This window comes from Coniophora puteana (genome assembly GCF_000271625.1).
Source record: "Coniophora puteana RWD-64-598 SS2 unplaced genomic scaffold CONPUscaffold_19, whole genome shotgun sequence".
Taxonomy (NCBI): domain Eukaryota; kingdom Fungi; phylum Basidiomycota; class Agaricomycetes; order Boletales; family Coniophoraceae; genus Coniophora; species Coniophora puteana.
This window is the reverse complement of record NW_006913071.1, coordinates 717,511-733,183: the sequence shown is the minus strand read 5'-3', so window position 1 is coordinate 733,183 and position 15,673 is coordinate 717,511. Positions and strand designations below refer to the sequence as shown.

The 15,673-nt window shown below is 51.2% G+C and overlaps 5 protein-coding genes across 5 annotated transcripts; 2 read left to right on the top strand and 3 right to left on the bottom strand.

The window, feature by feature from the left end:
* Positions 1 to 623: 623 nt before the first annotated feature.
* On the top strand, positions 624 to 1,593 carry CONPUDRAFT_140468 (uncharacterized protein; the record flags this gene model as incomplete). The annotated part of the gene is made up of 3 exons (XM_007777126.1): positions 624 to 646; positions 704 to 936; positions 1,004 to 1,593. 3 exons carry the CDS (start codon positions 624 to 626, stop codon positions 1,495 to 1,497), a joined length of 750 nt encoding a protein of 249 aa, XP_007775316.1. The 3' UTR covers positions 1,498 to 1,593.
* A 132-nt stretch (positions 1,594 to 1,725) lies between these two features.
* CONPUDRAFT_170062 (uncharacterized protein) lies at positions 1,726 to 4,882 on the bottom strand. The gene is made up of 8 exons (XM_007777125.1): positions 4,033 to 4,882; positions 3,485 to 3,976; positions 3,187 to 3,422; positions 2,961 to 3,119; positions 2,725 to 2,900; positions 2,562 to 2,668; positions 1,997 to 2,497; positions 1,726 to 1,929 (listed from the first exon to the last, which is right to left on the bottom strand). The coding sequence occupies exons 1-8, from the start codon at positions 4,864 to 4,866 to the stop codon at positions 1,861 to 1,863; spliced, it is 2,574 nt and encodes an 857-aa protein (XP_007775315.1). The 5' UTR covers positions 4,867 to 4,882; the 3' UTR covers positions 1,726 to 1,860.
* Positions 4,883 to 6,412: 1,530 nt separating this feature from the next.
* On the bottom strand, positions 6,413 to 9,338 carry CONPUDRAFT_160018 (uncharacterized protein; the record flags this gene model as incomplete). Its single annotated transcript, XM_007777124.1, has 8 exons — positions 6,413 to 6,463; positions 6,527 to 7,033; positions 7,085 to 7,191; positions 7,246 to 7,421; positions 7,476 to 7,622; positions 7,744 to 7,901; positions 7,958 to 8,446; positions 8,502 to 9,338. 8 exons carry the CDS (start codon positions 9,336 to 9,338, stop codon positions 6,413 to 6,415), a joined length of 2,472 nt encoding a protein of 823 aa, XP_007775314.1.
* Positions 9,339 to 10,688: 1,350 nt separating this feature from the next.
* CONPUDRAFT_170060 (uncharacterized protein) lies at positions 10,689 to 12,017 on the bottom strand (the record flags this gene model as incomplete). Its single annotated transcript, XM_007777123.1, has 4 exons — positions 10,689 to 11,207; positions 11,264 to 11,406; positions 11,454 to 11,612; positions 11,663 to 12,017. The coding sequence occupies 4 exons, from the start codon at positions 12,015 to 12,017 to the stop codon at positions 10,719 to 10,721; spliced, it is 1,146 nt and encodes a 381-aa protein (XP_007775313.1). The 3' UTR covers positions 10,689 to 10,718.
* A 2,368-nt stretch (positions 12,018 to 14,385) lies between these two features.
* On the top strand, positions 14,386 to 15,382 carry CONPUDRAFT_67276 (flavo protein; the record flags this gene model as incomplete). The annotated part of the gene is made up of 5 exons (XM_007776935.1): positions 14,386 to 14,505; positions 14,659 to 14,772; positions 14,862 to 14,990; positions 15,053 to 15,224; positions 15,288 to 15,382. The coding sequence occupies 5 exons, from the start codon at positions 14,386 to 14,388 to the stop codon at positions 15,380 to 15,382; spliced, it is 630 nt and encodes a 209-aa protein (XP_007775125.1).
* Positions 15,383 to 15,673: the final 291 nt, after the last annotated feature.

Genomic DNA, 15,673 nt, shown 5'->3' with positions numbered 1-15,673 from the left:
TCCTCTGGTACGAACGACGGGCTTGAATTGGCCTGTACGTTTAGCTGAAAGCAACGTTGTATGTGACTGGTTTCTTGTGGTGACCTAGAATAGTGGTGGCGACTGATGGTTGTTGAAGCCTAAATTCTCGTCCCGGACCTAGCATCCGTGCCGCGATTGATGCCTACCAACGTTGAACTGCCATATAGCAAGCACTGTTTGTATGTTTTAGTACTAGTCATTGGTTTGTGATTAGTACCTTGTACACTTAAGTTTCCTACTCTGTATACAGGGGTAACATGATTTCTCGTTTCTTTTTCGGATTCCATGTCTTCGGACAGGGCACCTGGTGTTCTGTGTCCGAGTCTGCCCTCACGGCGGAGCGTGGGTCGGAGCGTGGGTGCGGGTGCGTGGGTGCGGCGAAATCCTATAGTCCGCGTTGAGTGAAAGTGACGGAACGTGTTTGGGCAGAGACACGCTCACAAATTATTCCCACGCCACAGTCGCACACCCCCGCCTTCTGGTCCGCGGCTCAAGTTACGCGACGTCGCGAGGCAACTCTTTGCTCTTCCCCGTCCCACATAAAAACTTCAGCTTTCTTCCACTCTTTTTCATCTGTCATTGCTTGACGTGAAAGCACAAACATGTCGTTTCTCAATTCCATCGGGTATGTTTCTGACGTCAACTACTGAATACTCTAAATGCTTATCACGCATCAATGCAGTCGGTCTATGCAGAGAAACCCTCGCGGGCCCAAACGATCCCCCACACCGACCGGCCAGTCCACCGACAACGTCTCTATACCCCCGCAGCCCTCCAGCCCAAGCAGCCCATCACCCAACAAACCTCTCTACCTCTGCAGCCCCTTCGTCGAAGCCGCTCTCGTCAAGGGCAACTTCAAGACCATCGTCGTCCTCCCAAAATACGTCGACATCATGGAGTGGGTCGCTGTCAATGGTGCGTCCTTGTACCCTCTATTCACGCGTTTTCCAGCGCTAACGCGAGCGGCACCATCTACGCACAGTATATGACTTCTACACGAACCTGAACGAATTCTACGGCGTCATCACCGAGCACTGCACCACCCAGTCCTGCCCGACCATGGCCGCTGGCCCCCAGCTCAACTACACCTGGATCAACCAGGATCGGAAGAACGTCCACCTCCCCGCCCCCACCTACATCGACTACGTCATGACCTGGGTCCAGAACCTGCTCGACGACGAGGCCGTCTTCCCCACAAAGGCGGGCCACGACTTCCCCCAGTCTTTCCCCGCCACCGTCAAGCACGTCTACCGTCAGCTCCTCCGCGTCTTCGCACACATCTACCACGCGCACTACAACCAGATCCTCCATCTCCGCTCCGAACCCCACTTCAACTCCCTCTTTGCCCACTTCCTCGCTTTCGGCCGCGAATATGAACTCCTTGACATCAAGGAAGTCAAGGGCGCCCCGCAGGCACTTGTCGGCGCCGGTATGCTCTGGGAGAAGTGGAAGGAATTGGGCATTCTCGACGGCTGAGAACTACGCCACAGGGGAGGGCATGAGGAATGATAATGATGAATCTGAGACGGACGGTGTGCTCAGGTCTGATCAGGAGGGACTGTGATGCGTTTCTCTTATTTTTCTTTTTTTAGGATATGTACCATAATCTGGAATTAACGCGTTCATGAACATCATTCGCGTCCTGCCGAGTGAGCTGTCTCTTGCGAAGTATCAAGTCGGGCAGCTATTCCCAACCCCGACTTTATACCGTTATGTAGGAGAAAGCTTCTCTTTATTTAAGCAAACGCGGCGAGACTATCACAGCAATCTTTACAGTCACATACTTCATTTCGATACTACGGTGCACGGGCTCGCTTTCATGCATGCCTATGCACGTCCTCAAGCCTTGCGGCAGGGCTCACCATACTTCTTCACAACCTCCACACACTTCTCCGGAACCTTGAATCCCTATCGTCCGGCAAAAACGGGGGTCAGCACTGTCCATACATCCCGACAGTCAGCATGCACAACTCACGTTTGTCCTCTCATAGTCGCCCGCCAATGGGCCCTTCTGCTCAACCTTCGCATCATCACCGAGGCCACGCGCAGCGAACGCCGCCCACAGCTCGCACTCGTTCGCGCCGCCCGTCAGGTGCTGGTCCGCCTCCAGAATGGTCCGGCGCCCGTCCAGGAAGCTCGGCACGGGGCACTGCATGAGCTTTAATCCGTTGATCACGATCTGCAGCGCGAGCGTGTTGCCGTGGCGCGGAACGGGCGGGTTGAGCTTGCCCGTGCTGGGGTTGGTCGTGCGAGGGAGGTAGAAGCTGTCGGGCCCTTCAAATGCGCTCGAGGGGAGCGAGCCGTCGGGAAGAGGGGCGGGGGGAAAGAGGGTTGTGGAGAAGCCGTGTTTGTCGGAGAGGATCGCGGAGGCGGTCCAGAGCATGTTGCCCCACACCAGTCCGACGGCATGGTCGACATCGTCTTCACCAGTGTACTCCGTAACGGTTTCGTATGTCGTTGGGTTAGTTGTGCAGCTCTAATCGCAATCATGTGAGATTCTTGGTACACGCAATTTCGACTCAGCGAAGAGGGAATCTTACGAGAGTGTAGGGGTACCTCCTCGCGCCTCCCGTATTATTCATAATCCAATCGCCCGTCACGTAGTCAGCGCGCGGATCCGTAGCGCGAACTGTGGTCGCAACATAGTCTAGACAGAAAAACAGCTATGAGGTTGGACCGGCGCGAGAGCATGCCGTGACTTACCACTCCAGCCTTCACTCATACCCTTACTTTCGCCAAGGTGCAAACAACCAGGCACCCCAGGCCCGCCGGCAAGCCGCGACGTCAGCCCGTGAGTTAGCTCGTGAATGACGAGGCCAGCCGACATCGCGCTATCCCGGTACGGGTCGGACATATCGAAGATGGAAACTTCGCATCGCCTAAGAAAACACCTTGTCAGCACGGCGATGGTCTAAAGCAAACTTGGGGAGAACACGAACCCGGGCAGCCCGTCTTCCGGCGCATTCATGAATCCCCAGTTGTACGCGTCGCCTTTCTGGACACCCAAGATGACGGGATCATTATCGATGCCTTTATCTTCGAGACCGACCTGGAAATTCCACTGCTGGAAATTCCCTGCAACTTCATCGAAGCCATATCTATTTATTTTTTAAATCCCAGTGTAAATGTGGAATGAACGGGGAGAGCTGAAGTAAAAGGACTTGCCGGTAAAAAAGGTCATGCACCATGTTCGCAGTATAGAATGCTTGCGTAGCAGATGCACCCATGTACGAACGGGCAATCTCGCGTTTCGCTGTGTCAGTATCGTCTGCAGATGCGACAGGATTATAGCCAAACTCGAAAACTCGGCCGCCGCCGTCGGTACCCTCGGCAAGTGTGCCCACAGGCCGCTTGTGGTCTGAATAGCCGCCACTCCCACTCCAGTCCTCCTGCACGAAAACCTGTCTCAATATTTAGCACGATGAGTAACTCTGGATCGCATGATGAGGATTATACAACTCACGTTATTGCCGAGAGTGGTGTCGGTAGTGTACCACCAGTTTTCTGGCGTGTCTGCTTTCCAGCACTGGGCGAACACTCCAGGGACTCTGCACTTGGGCATGGTATGCCAACCCGCACGAGCGGCAACAGAGTCAATGTTCTCCTTCTGCAACGACTGTGCTTCGCCGTACGGAGGGGCGGACGGATCGCCAGGGAGGATTCCAGCCTTTTTCAGCGCCTCCGACGGGTCATTGTATCCCCACTGGAAGACCTTGTAGGTGGAAGGAGCCAGCTTTGGCAGGGGGACGTCGGGAATAGGGCGCCTCCTTGGTGCAAGTGAGTCGCCATGCTGTGTGACGAACTTCCTGGATGGTGCAGAGTTGATGTCACTGCTATGGATAGTATCTGTGTGCGGATCGCCATCGGAAGCGTAGTCGACGACGGAGAGAATGCGGTGGGGTGAGCTGACTGAGACGTACGCCTCGTACGAGTTCAGTGGTAGATCGACTCGGAACTATAGGAAACAGCTTTCAACAGCCAGCTCGATCAATACATGAGGAGCAGACTCACGCGATGAGCAAGCGTCAGGACAGTATCCCCAGTATCGTCCGACACTTGAACGTACACAAGACGAGTAGCGACGTCATTGATGGTACCGGGGGCACCTGAGATGCTGTAGGCACCTGTGTCCTGAAGAGCGTCAACTTGAATCGCTTGCAGATGTTGACGTGGATTGTTGAGAATGGACTCTGACACAGATGGATCGGCGGTAGCAGCTACAATGAAATACAGCAGAGCGGTCTCTGCACTGGGTCCCAGCTCTCGGAATGCGTTAGACGATGTGTGGACGTGGGCGCAGTACGTCTCCACGCGCTTATTCAGAACGCGAGCTTCCTTGTTGAACTGCTGGCCGAGGTAGACCTGACTAGCAGCATGGGGAGTCTGAACGGCCAGCAATCCGTTCAATCGCTTCTGAAGACCCTCACAGTAGGCAAGGTAAGGATCGAATGTGGAGGAAGCACCTTCGGGCCAGGATAGCTGAGGACCGGTGTAGAAGGAGTTCCCATGAGACAAAATGACGCCGTCACGAATGTTCAAGTTGATGTGAGCGTTCGCGACATCGAGCCCGTTGACAAGCTGACGCGCGTATATGTGAGTAATGCCGCTGACGGCGTCCGTATATGAGTCTCCACGAATGATGTAGGAGACATCGGAGCCGAGCACGTCGCGAAGAAACGCGCTCGCAACGCTATATGGGTCGGAAGGGTCGATAGCTGTGTCATGGATGTACGAGGTAGATTCGGAGGAGTAATATGCGTGAGGAAGCTGAGTTCCAATGGACAGAGACTTGCGGGCTACAGCGTGAGCTGCGAGGAGCAACGGTACTGTGAGCACCACTCGCATTGCTGGTGGGTTTCTGCGACAAATGGTGCTGAGGAAAGGGGGAGCAAAGAGAATAGGTAAGATTATATACCTTGCTGTCAAAGTGTCGGCAAAGATACGCTCCGAGTGCTTGTCAGTTCCTGTTCGGTTCCCCGCTTTCAAAGTGGAGTTTCTTCTTCCAAAAATATCAAGAATTTAATGCGCCCAAAGATCGGGAGAGAACTAGGAGCGGTCTTGACGTCCTTGGGAAAATCTAGGTGCATGAAAGAGCGCGAAGGCACGTATACAGAACAGTCTGGCCATACTCAACGGAGACGCGATGTTACAGTGGAGCCATGAGCTACATACATTCTAGGTGTACAGTACCAAAGGTACTTCACGAAATCTTTGGCGGTGAGAATGGAACTCTTATTTTGCTACAGATGGATCGTTTTGGGTAGGAGCAAACGCTTGGCTCGAGGTACTGCTTTCTTTTGTGCAGCCGTTTAGCAAGTTTGATACGTGAGCGCTACACTCTGAACTTGTGTAGAACGGATTCGACGACCCAGTTTTCAGACACTAAGAATGAATTTAAGCACTTCTTTAGATCTTGATTGTACCTTTGCTTGCCCAGGCGCGAAATGCAGAGGTATGCACTGCAGGATCGATGGAGGCTCTGCCCAGGCGCTTGAGGGGAACGATCCGAGGTGTAAAACGGCGGATGGTTTTCGACCTTGGACCGGTGCATATTAGATGCCTTACACAGACCCTGAGCTACGCTGGCGAGAAAGGCAGGGTCCGTTGACTGAACATCAACCAGATAGTTCGGATGCTTCAGCAGTCAGAGCCTCTTCGTCCTTGAACATAGGATTGTCTCCCATCTATGTTTCACTTTTCACACCTGCTGAAACTGTCTGTGTGTGATGACCGTCGAATGTTTTATACACAGACAAATAAACTACAGCTGAACGCACCTCTGAAGCTGTCACCGGTACCTCCAAGTTCTAACCCCAACGTCGATATCTCCGGTAGTTCTCTGGTCCCTCTGAAAGTGACGCGTCCTACCAGCGAGTTTTGGCACCGTACGTTCGTATTTCATCGTTAGCAGCGTTGGATGCGGGCCATGATGTTTGACAATCGATGTTATTCGTTGCGCGCGAGAGACAGCCCATGGTGTTACGGACGTACGGCTGGTCAAACCACCGCTCGGCCACCCCGACACATCAAACACGTTAGTCGAACTCGGAGTCCCACGCTTAGTCCCTATGGTTTCTTCTACCCTACCATTACTAACTTCAAGCACTAGGTCTCGACACTTCATCGCTGAAAGTCAACACTTTCCCCAGCACGGAAGCTCTGCGCATCGCCACATGCAACGTGGTGCCCATGAAATCTCCGCTGGTCACCGTCAAGCCGCTCAAATGTTATTGTCTTCACAAACGTATATTCAAGAAACAGCAGAAGGCATATACAAGATTTCGTTCGAATTCAGCGTAGATCACTAGTATGCAAGAAAGTATAGAAAATATCAGTTCGGCGGCCCCACCCTGCGCATCCACTATCAAGGATTAAATCCCTAGATTGGTGGCTACGCCAACTTCTTGGTGATGTCCTTGCACTTCTCCGGAACCTCAAAGCCCTGTCATTCGGTCGCCAGGGGATCAGAATGGGCCTTGGGCACTACCCGTTGTAAAGCACTCACATTCGATCTTTGAGCATCGTTAGCCAGTAGCCCTGCAGGCATGACCCTTGCATCGACGCCGAGCCCACGCTCTGCAAACGCGGCCCACAGCTCGCACTCATTGGCGCCATTAGTGAGATGCTGATCTGCCTCAATGATGGTATCACGTCCATTCTTAAAGTCCAGTTTGGGCGAGCATGGCATAAGTTTTAATGCGTTGATCACCAGCTGCAGCATGAGTGTGTTGCCACGGCGGGGAACAGGTGGACTAAACAAGCCCGTGGCTGGATCTACCGTGCGAGGAAGATAAAAGCTGTCGGATCCTTCAAATGCACTTGAAGGGAGCGATCCATCCGGAAGAGGTGAAGGCGGGAATAATGATGAAGAGAATCCGCGCTTTTCCGATAGATAAATAGTGGCTGCCCAAAGCATGTTGCCCCAAATGGTGCCGACGTCATGGTAGACGTCCTTTGAACTCTTAAAGTACTCCGTGACAGTCTCATAGGTCGTGGGGTTTTTCTTTCGATCCTGACAAAGTGGGGTAAGACTTATAGTACACGCTCGGCGAAGAAGTCTCACAGTAGTAAAGGGATACCTCCTTGCGCCTCCCTCTTTATTGGAAATCCATTCGCCCATCGCATATTCAGCGTGTGGATCGGTGGCGCGAACCATGGTTGTGACGTAGTCTAGATGAATACGTTCGAAAGATAGTCGCAGCCTGAACGACAGTCGTGACTTACCACTCCAGCCTTCACTCATGCCTTTAGCCTCGCCCTGGCCCAAACAACTAGATGTAGAGGGTCCTCCAACAAGACGCGTTGTTAGCCCATGCGTTAGCTCGTGGATAGTAACGTCAGCTGTCATCGCGGTATCACGATACGGGTTGGAATGATCAAATAAGTATAGGTCGCATATCCTAAGGTAAAACCCTTGTCAGCATTATGTCCTGCAACAAAGAAAGCAAACAGACGCGGCTTCCCCATCCCCTGGGACACTCATGGAGCCCCGGTTAAAGCCATTGCCTTTCTGGATATTCAAGATGACAGCATCATCTTCTTCACCACATCGACCGAAATTCCATTGTTGGAAATTGCCTGAAACTTCATCGAAACCGTATCTGTCATACAAATGGTGAGTTCAGAGCCAATAATGAGGATGAAGGAGCGACTTGCCGATAAAAGAGGTCATGAACCATGTTTGCAAGGTAGAACGCTTGCGTGGCGGATGCGTCCATGTACGAATGTGCATTCTTAAGTTTCTCTGCTTCATCTTCATCTTCGTATCCAGTGGGGTTATATGGAAAGTCGAAGATTTGACCATTATCAGAGACGCTAGCAATAGGTCGCTTGTTGTCCGTCCATCTGCCATACCCTTTCCAATCCTCCTGTACAAAAACCTGTATCTCTGTTCAGCATGCAATCTTCCACTCGTAGCGTAAGCTCCATGACTCACGTTGTTGCCGAAGGTAGTGTCAGTGGTGTGCCAAAAGCCGGCTAAGTCGTCACAGCCATCAGGTGAATCAGGAACCCTACAATTGGGAAGGGTATGCCATCCTGCACGAGCGGCCACAGAGTCAACATTCTCCTGTTGGAACGAACGTGCCTCGTCATACGGCAGGGAGGAAGGGTCGCCGGGTGGAATGCCAGATTTGCTCAACGCCTCCGACGGATCGTTGTACCCCCACTGGAAGACTCTGTAGGTAGAGGGAATCAAATCAGGCAGGGTGACGTCGGGAGTAGGATAACAACCAGGCTCAAATGTCTTGCGACGCTGTTCTATGGATGTTCTAGTTGTAGATGGCGCAGGTTTAGTGCCGGAATAGCTGACAATATCCGTATCCGGATCGCCATCGAAAGTGTAGTCGACAACAGAGAGGATGCGGTGGGGTGAGCTGATGGATACGTACGCCTCGTACGAGTTAGACAAGAAATTGACTCGGAACTTTAAGAAGCAGCATCAGCAAACGAACAACCAAGGGATCGGTGCATAGACTTACACGGTGAGCGAGCGCGAGGATCGTGTTTCCAGTGTCATCTGGTACTTGAACGTACACAAGGCGAGTTATTACATCACCCATGGCACCGGGTACACCTGAAATGCTGTAAGATCCCGCGTCCTGGAGAGCGTTAACTTGAAGTGCTCCCAGGTGCTGCTGCGGATCCTTTAGAATGGATTCCGACACGAATGGGTCGGCAGTAGCTACTATAACGAAATATAAGAGTGCGGTCTCCGCGCTGGGTTCCAGACCTGCGAGTGCGATGTCGGATGCGATGTGGGCGTGAGCGCAGTACGTCTCCATGCGCATGTGCATTACATGAACCGCTTTGTCTGGCTGATGACTGAGGAGGACTTGATACCCCACGCGAGGAGTTTGAACATCGAGTAGCCCATTCAACCGTGCCCGAAGACCTTCGCAGAAAGTTAGATAAGGGTTGATTGTGGAGGAAGCGCTGTCGACTGGGGGCATCTGGGGACCGGTGTAGAAGGAGTTGCCATAGGATAGAACGACACCATTACGAATGTTCAGGTTGATATGGGCATTGGCGACATCAAGCCCGCTGACGAGCTGGCGGGCGTATATGTGAGAAATGCCGCTGATGGTGTCCGTGTATGAGTCCTCGCGAATGACATATGAGACATTGGAGCTGAGTAAATCGCGCAGGAACGCGCTCGCAACACTGAACGGGTCGGAAGATTCGACAGCTATGGCATAGGTGTATGAGGTGGGCTCAGCGGAGTAATACGCATGAGGAAGTTGGGGTCCAATGGACAGAGACTTGCGGGCTACAGCGTGAGTTGCAAGGAGTAATGGGACTGTAAGCAGCGCTCGCATTTCTGATGGGTGTCTGTGAGAGATGGAGCTGAGAAAAGAGGGCTCACCAGCAAGAGAGATGATATATACCTGCTGTCAAGGCGTCAAGACGTCGACAGCGATTCGTTGCAATCTCTGAGATCCTCCCTGATCCTCCAGCATTCGGTTCCCCACATCTACAGCGCCTTTCTTCGCCTCAAAACATCAGTAGCCCATGTACTAAGGTTCCGAAGAGGCCGAAGTTGTTGATGGATCCTTAGGAGAGATGCAGAGCCATGAGAGGGACCAAACCAGAGTTGGGCTGTAGAGGATGAGTTTCCCGCCATGGAAACGACTGCCCGGACCAGAGTACGATTCATTCCGAGCTAGTACACAGCATGTATGAGCAAGCAGTTCAGCCTGGTTCGTCGAGTGCTATCCCGGCCTCGTCCATTTGAGTCAGATACATACCGGACCCATGGCCCATGGGTGCGTCGCATTGGAATATGAAGGAACTTTACCATACATATGCAGCGATACTGTAGTGAAGCATCAGAGAAATGCAATGTTCCATCCAGAGCTATGTAGCGCTAGGGAGACATGAACAGCCCGAAAAGCAAGACATATTCTCCGTGACGTTGAAAGTAACCTTCAAATAATGGCATGAGGTAGTACCGAGTCTCCAGATGTGCACACCGCGCAAGATCGTTGACAATCGAGCAAGGCCGGAGACGCACGTAGGGAGCACCCTGTTGAAATCAGAGCGGGAGAGAATAAAACGGAAAAAAAATGAGCAATTTGTTGCACCGCGAGTATTCTTGATGTTCTCGATAAACCTACGACCGTGGCGATTCCGAGCCACCAACGCGCCCGTTTGTGGCAGTTGACAGGTGTTTGCATCCTGCCGAGTATAGTAAAGTAGCTGGACTTTGATTCAGAAGTGGAAGATGTCCCACGCTAAATGAAAAGTACGATGTAACGACGAGAGAATTGCCTCCGCTAAAGCTCTGGCCAAGCTCCGGCCCATGAACATGAGGATAGGCTAGAAGCAGAAGCTTGAGCGTGGCCACACTGAGGGTATTTAGCATGAAGTATGGACAAGAGGCAATATACGCATGTCCTACATACTCACATGAAGTGGATGATCCTAGGCTTGAGCACCAGCTTACAGTATGGCTCAAGTCCTAGTGCGAAGCCGCACGGTCGCAACGCTTCCACTCGCCAAATGTAGCATATAGTAGGAATTACTCTGAAGCCTTGCTACTGTTTAGTCAACTAAACTTAGTAACTCATCTTTTTAAGCCCTTATCACCGTAGTCTGACTGAAAACAGCGATTCCAGTGCTATTACAGTTACTCAAATGTGCAGCTACTAAAATGTCTATCGTACACAGGTAATTATGCGTCACAGCTACTGGGCCGACTAGAGGGCTATTTTGCCGTTCTTTGCTTCATACGCGCCTTTCAGCATCAGCCACCAGACTAATGCGATGGATTCATAGCTGATCTCAATGTCCTTCCTATCGTTCTCTTTCAAAGCAGCATCGGCAACATCCTTTGGAATGCCCCCTTTGTTATCCGCTGTTTCGAGGCACTCCTGAATTAGATCTGCCATGGACTCTCTGTTGAACTCGGGGTGACCCTGAGTGGTGAAGATATGGGCCTTTTCCAGCGCTTCGAAGTAATTCTTGGCCGACTTGAGGGCTTCCTTAGGTTTTTGTGTACCCAAAAACTTGATCATACCCTGATTCGGAGTGAGATCGGATTTACCCCAGCAGTCGAGTCCAACGACACGGTCAATGCTATCGTCGATAACCACATCCTCTTCCGATCGGGGAGGACCTCCCTCGTATTCGCCGCCTCCAGCGTTGCTGTTCAGGCAGACGTAGTCTCGGTGTATCTCTTGCAATGTCTGGTAGATAACACATTATGTCAATGCCCACGTCAGAGAGCCTAGAGACGACTAACCAAGAATCCCTGAGAGCCCTTGAAAACACTCTTCCCTAGATCGTTCAGGCGAATTCGCGTGGGGCCAACCTCCCAACCTTTGGGGTTCAATCCGACCGCATTTCCGCAACTGAACGAAAGGATCTGGTGACCGAAACAACTGGCTGGTGACTGTCAGCCGGAGGTTCTTTAAAAAATTCCTGTTACTTACCGAACACCCTGGTGTCCTTTTCGCCCCGATCGGTTTGGTCGATGACGTAGCGAAGGTATTTTTGCAACCTCTTGATTTTGCCTTCCCACACAGGCTTTCCGTCTGGGGTAATCTTACTCGGGTCCGAGCTATCCGTCTTCCAGTACCTAACACTCGCTTCTGCAAACGACTTGTGAGCAAGTTCTCAAAGGGCGATAGGTCAATCTCACCTGAGCCTGATATGATGATCACATCAATTGTATTGAGGATGGCTTCGGAAGGAAAACGAGGATCATCATCGATAAAAGTGCGCTTCTCGTCGACGTCACATGGTTCTCCGCCTAAAACGTCCCAAACCGAGAACTGTAGGCCGTCGGTGATCTTTGCAAGCTCGGGATTGATGACATTTCCCCCCGAGTTGTACGGGTTAGCGCCCTTGAAGCAATAGTCGCTGATGAAATTGCTGAAGAGCTCCTGGGTTCCTTGAACGCCTTCGCTAAGTGAAGCAGCCTTGGCCTGCGCAGGCGTTACAGGACCACAGGCAAAGACAGCGATTTGAAGCGGAGTAGGTTTTGAAGAGGGCATGAGTGAGAGCTAGTGATGAATATGACAGACAATTTAGTTTGCTGGTTGGAGTACGTACGTCTTGAGATACTGTGTCCTTATATACGCAGCGATGCGTTCAGCCAGATCAAATCCGAGGACCCCTTAAGGAAATGTAATGAATGGTATGCGTTGAGTCTGGTGATTTGGAGGCGTTCAGTACTTGTATTCCAAGTTCATGACGGCTTTTCAGGCTCGAAGTTCCTCCGTTTCATGGAATGCAAATTGATGGCCGCGTCGAGCGCTTAGTTCTACGAGATTTGGAATGCTCTCAACTTGTTCAGAACGTTCAACGTAACAAGTTGTCGCTTAACAGTATTATATAATAGACTGGACTCGACCACGAAGGCTCGTTAATTCAAGCTTATCGCATTCATAGACCCGATCATATGCATTCCACCTGATCAACTCGAAAATAATATTATGCATTAAAATCAACGATATCGATTATCCTACGCCAAATGTTCTGTAATCCAGCGCATGCGTGGCAGGTATAATATGTATGAAACATTGTCGTGGCATGTTTGCAGGCAGATCGCATACTGGTAGTCACCCTAGACGGCGATACTGTATGTGGCCGAGGTAACGCGAGTATTAGTTATAGTGGACAGCAGACTCAGAAATCTTGCGGAAATCTAGATCTATTTCGAAGAAGTCGTCAATTTGGCTGAATGAGGAACTCTTGTCGCAGTGCCTGGGAAGGATAAATAAGCAATATTTGCATGGATTTGCCAGAGAGCGGTACGAACAGATGCCTCGGGGTTAGAATATAGAAGTACGAACTTCGAAGCGGAAGCAAACTGCTCACACCGTAAAAGGAAAGGATCGGCATTGCGGCAGTATTCAGGATGAGAAGAGGTGGAGCGCACTGGAATGTGGAACAGGAATCTCAACTTAAGGAATCTCAACTCTCGAAGACGTGTGGCTTTGTGTTGAAGTTGAAGAATAACATGACGTTAACATGGTTTGTCCGTAACACGGGAGAAGACATATACATTCCCTGCTTACCGAACCGGTGCTGGTGGAATTCTGAACTATGCTACAAGTTGAGTGTGGTTCAGCTTTGCATGTAGTGCTCTGTGGATCTTTTCCTGGCTGTATTCCAGCCGAGAATCGTCCGGCGGTCAGATCGATTCAAGGAGAATCGGAGAATCAAGAAAGAATCAGGGGAAACTAGTACTGCGACTGGCTAGCCTCGTCAAATAGCACCGATTCGCTCGGAGCGGGCTTTCGCCGAGAGCAATTATAGTAGTACACGTACTCGTTCTGTCCGGTCGAAGAATCTGTCGATGTGTACAACAGCGAAGAGAAAGTAAGTCAGACGAGAATCATTCACCGGCCATTTATAAGACCGGATATCCTAGATAGAAGCTTGACGGCATATGACTCCGATCAACATTCAAAATATGAATGCCATTGTCATATCGAAGTCATTCGCAGCATTCAAAGGCACACTGGACCTCGGAGGAATTCTTTTAATGTCATGATGTCGCCAACACTAGTACTAGTATTTGGTTTTGCTGGTATTCGGGAGTCTTGGGTTGGAGGGGGTTGGCCTCTGAAGATCTGAAGAGCTTCGATTTTTACAGCCCCGCTGTTCTTTTCTTTGAAAGTGCACCTTTGCCTTCCACATAAGCAATTACACATTACGGGTAAGAAAAGGGGCTAGGGATTTGAGCCCACGAAGAAATCGAGCACCCCCAGAAAAGGTATAGTGGAAGCTGTCGTACCTCTAGGATGAGATCTGGATTCCAAAAACAAACGCCGTTATCCACTCCGTATGACAGCCTGCAACTCCTATAGCATAGCCTCCTGCAACTCACCGGTACTCACCTATCGCCGGAGAGCACCTAGGCTCCTTTGGAATGCTGACGCTTCTCATGTTTCTCAGTCTAGGAATAGATAAATCTTGGCATCAGAGAAGATGAAGTTGAAGACCGACATTAATGCGCAGGTTGTGCTACTCGAGGTCCTATGGTGTCATCGGCGCTTATTTTTCGGGAAGCGAGATACAGCTGCAGGCCTTGCAAGGCGGGAACTCTTCAGCTGGACTCCCAGTAATTAATTTGGTCTGGCGCTGAACCGCGCAAACAACTGAGATCGTGGAAATATCTGCATCAATTAGACACTGAAAATGATCCAAGCTAGACTTCATGAAGTCTAGAAAGAAAGTATTAGTGCAATAATAATTGTTGACATTGAGTCGATGACTTGGAAGTGTGCGACCATGGTGACTTCGAGTTGGAACCTCCACTCGGCCAATTCCGACGTGTTTGGATCGACGTCACAAAAGCCCCTATCTTGCCCCTGGCTAATTCGCAGCACCAGCCCAGCTTGACGTCGAACCACTATGTCGCAACACTTCATCGCTGAAAACGAGCGCTCACCAGACCACAACCATATTTTGCTCATCACCACTGGCAGCGTCGCATCCGTGAAAGCGCCGCTCATCGTTGCCGAGCTGCTCAAAGTGCGCCCCCGCCCTCCCCTCTTCTCCCTACAGCATGCCAAGTGCTGACCTCACCGCATACACCCCCATATGATCAACACACACCCGCCTATACCCGTGTACACACGCACCATTGCGCACTCACTGCATATGGGGCGGGACCTGGTCCAGTAGTGCCAAAACGTGAAAGTCGAGGTTGTTGCGACGCGTCCGTCGCTCGCGTTTTACAAACCCGAAGATATTTATGCGTTAGGTACGAGGGTATGGACGGACCAGGATGAGTGGACGGTGCGCTACATTCAACCTGCAGACTGTGACTACACTGGATCAATAACCAAGGACCTGACGATGGAGTTTCATTCTGGTTCGGGATATAGGGAGGCTACGAGCTCGGCGACCCAATCCTGCACATTGAGCTTCGGCGGTGGGCTGACCTCGTCCTCGTCGCCCCTTGCTCTGCCAACACGCTCTCCAAGATTGCGCACGGGGCGTGCGATAACCTCGCCGTAAGCACACTATTTCCTTTTAGTTCATAGTTTCAAAGTTTAATATAACCGTCACTGTGCAGACCTCGCTCATGCGCGCGCTCGCGCCCACGACGCCGACGTACATCTTCCCCGCGATGAACACGCTCATGTACGAGCACCCGCTCACGGCGGAGCATCTGCGCGTCGTGCGCGAGGTGGTCAAGTACGAGGTTGTCGGGCCGATCGGAAAGTTGCTCGCGTGTGGGGATATTGGTGAGCACTAACATGATCCTTCACTCTTGGCTACTCACGCTGATTTGGTGGTCGATGAATCAGGTATGGGAGCTATGACAGAGTGGAAGGATATCGTGCAGATAGCTGTAGACAGGCTCAAACTGGTTAGGAAGGAGGATGGAGGAGAGACTGGGTGAAGTTGTCAATTTAGAGTCTGTATCGGTAGGTCTCAATATTTGTATCACGATATCTAGAATTATAACATCCATTGGAACTCCTGGAAACACCCTTCTATGATCACGTAAATTGTGATGCATACTTGGAGTCTATCGTTGTGCAACACAACGGGTCCACTCCACACCACTTTCGGAGAAGAGACATGACCGTGCACCAAAGTTGGAACACTACACAAGACCTGTACCTCCGGAAAGACGGAGCACGGTTGGAAAGGGTTGATGGTCCTTGTGAGCTGTAAGGGCTAGTTACAT

What these genes read in the sequence shown, in the direction of transcription:
- CONPUDRAFT_170062 (XM_007777125.1), bottom strand. Translation starts at nt 4,866, where the DNA reads ATGCGAGTGGTGCTCACAGTACCGTTGCTCCTCGCAGCTCACGCTGTA. An exon ending in ACACCACTCTCGGCAATAAC is followed by an intron (nt 3,423 to 3,484) that starts GTGAGTTGTATA and finishes ATATTGAGACAG; the next exon opens with GTTTTCGTGCAGGAGGACTG. An exon ending in TATGAGTGAAGGCTGGAGTG is followed by an intron (nt 2,669 to 2,724) that starts GTAAGTCACGGC and finishes TTTTCTGTCTAG; the next exon opens with ACTATGTTGCGACCACAGTT.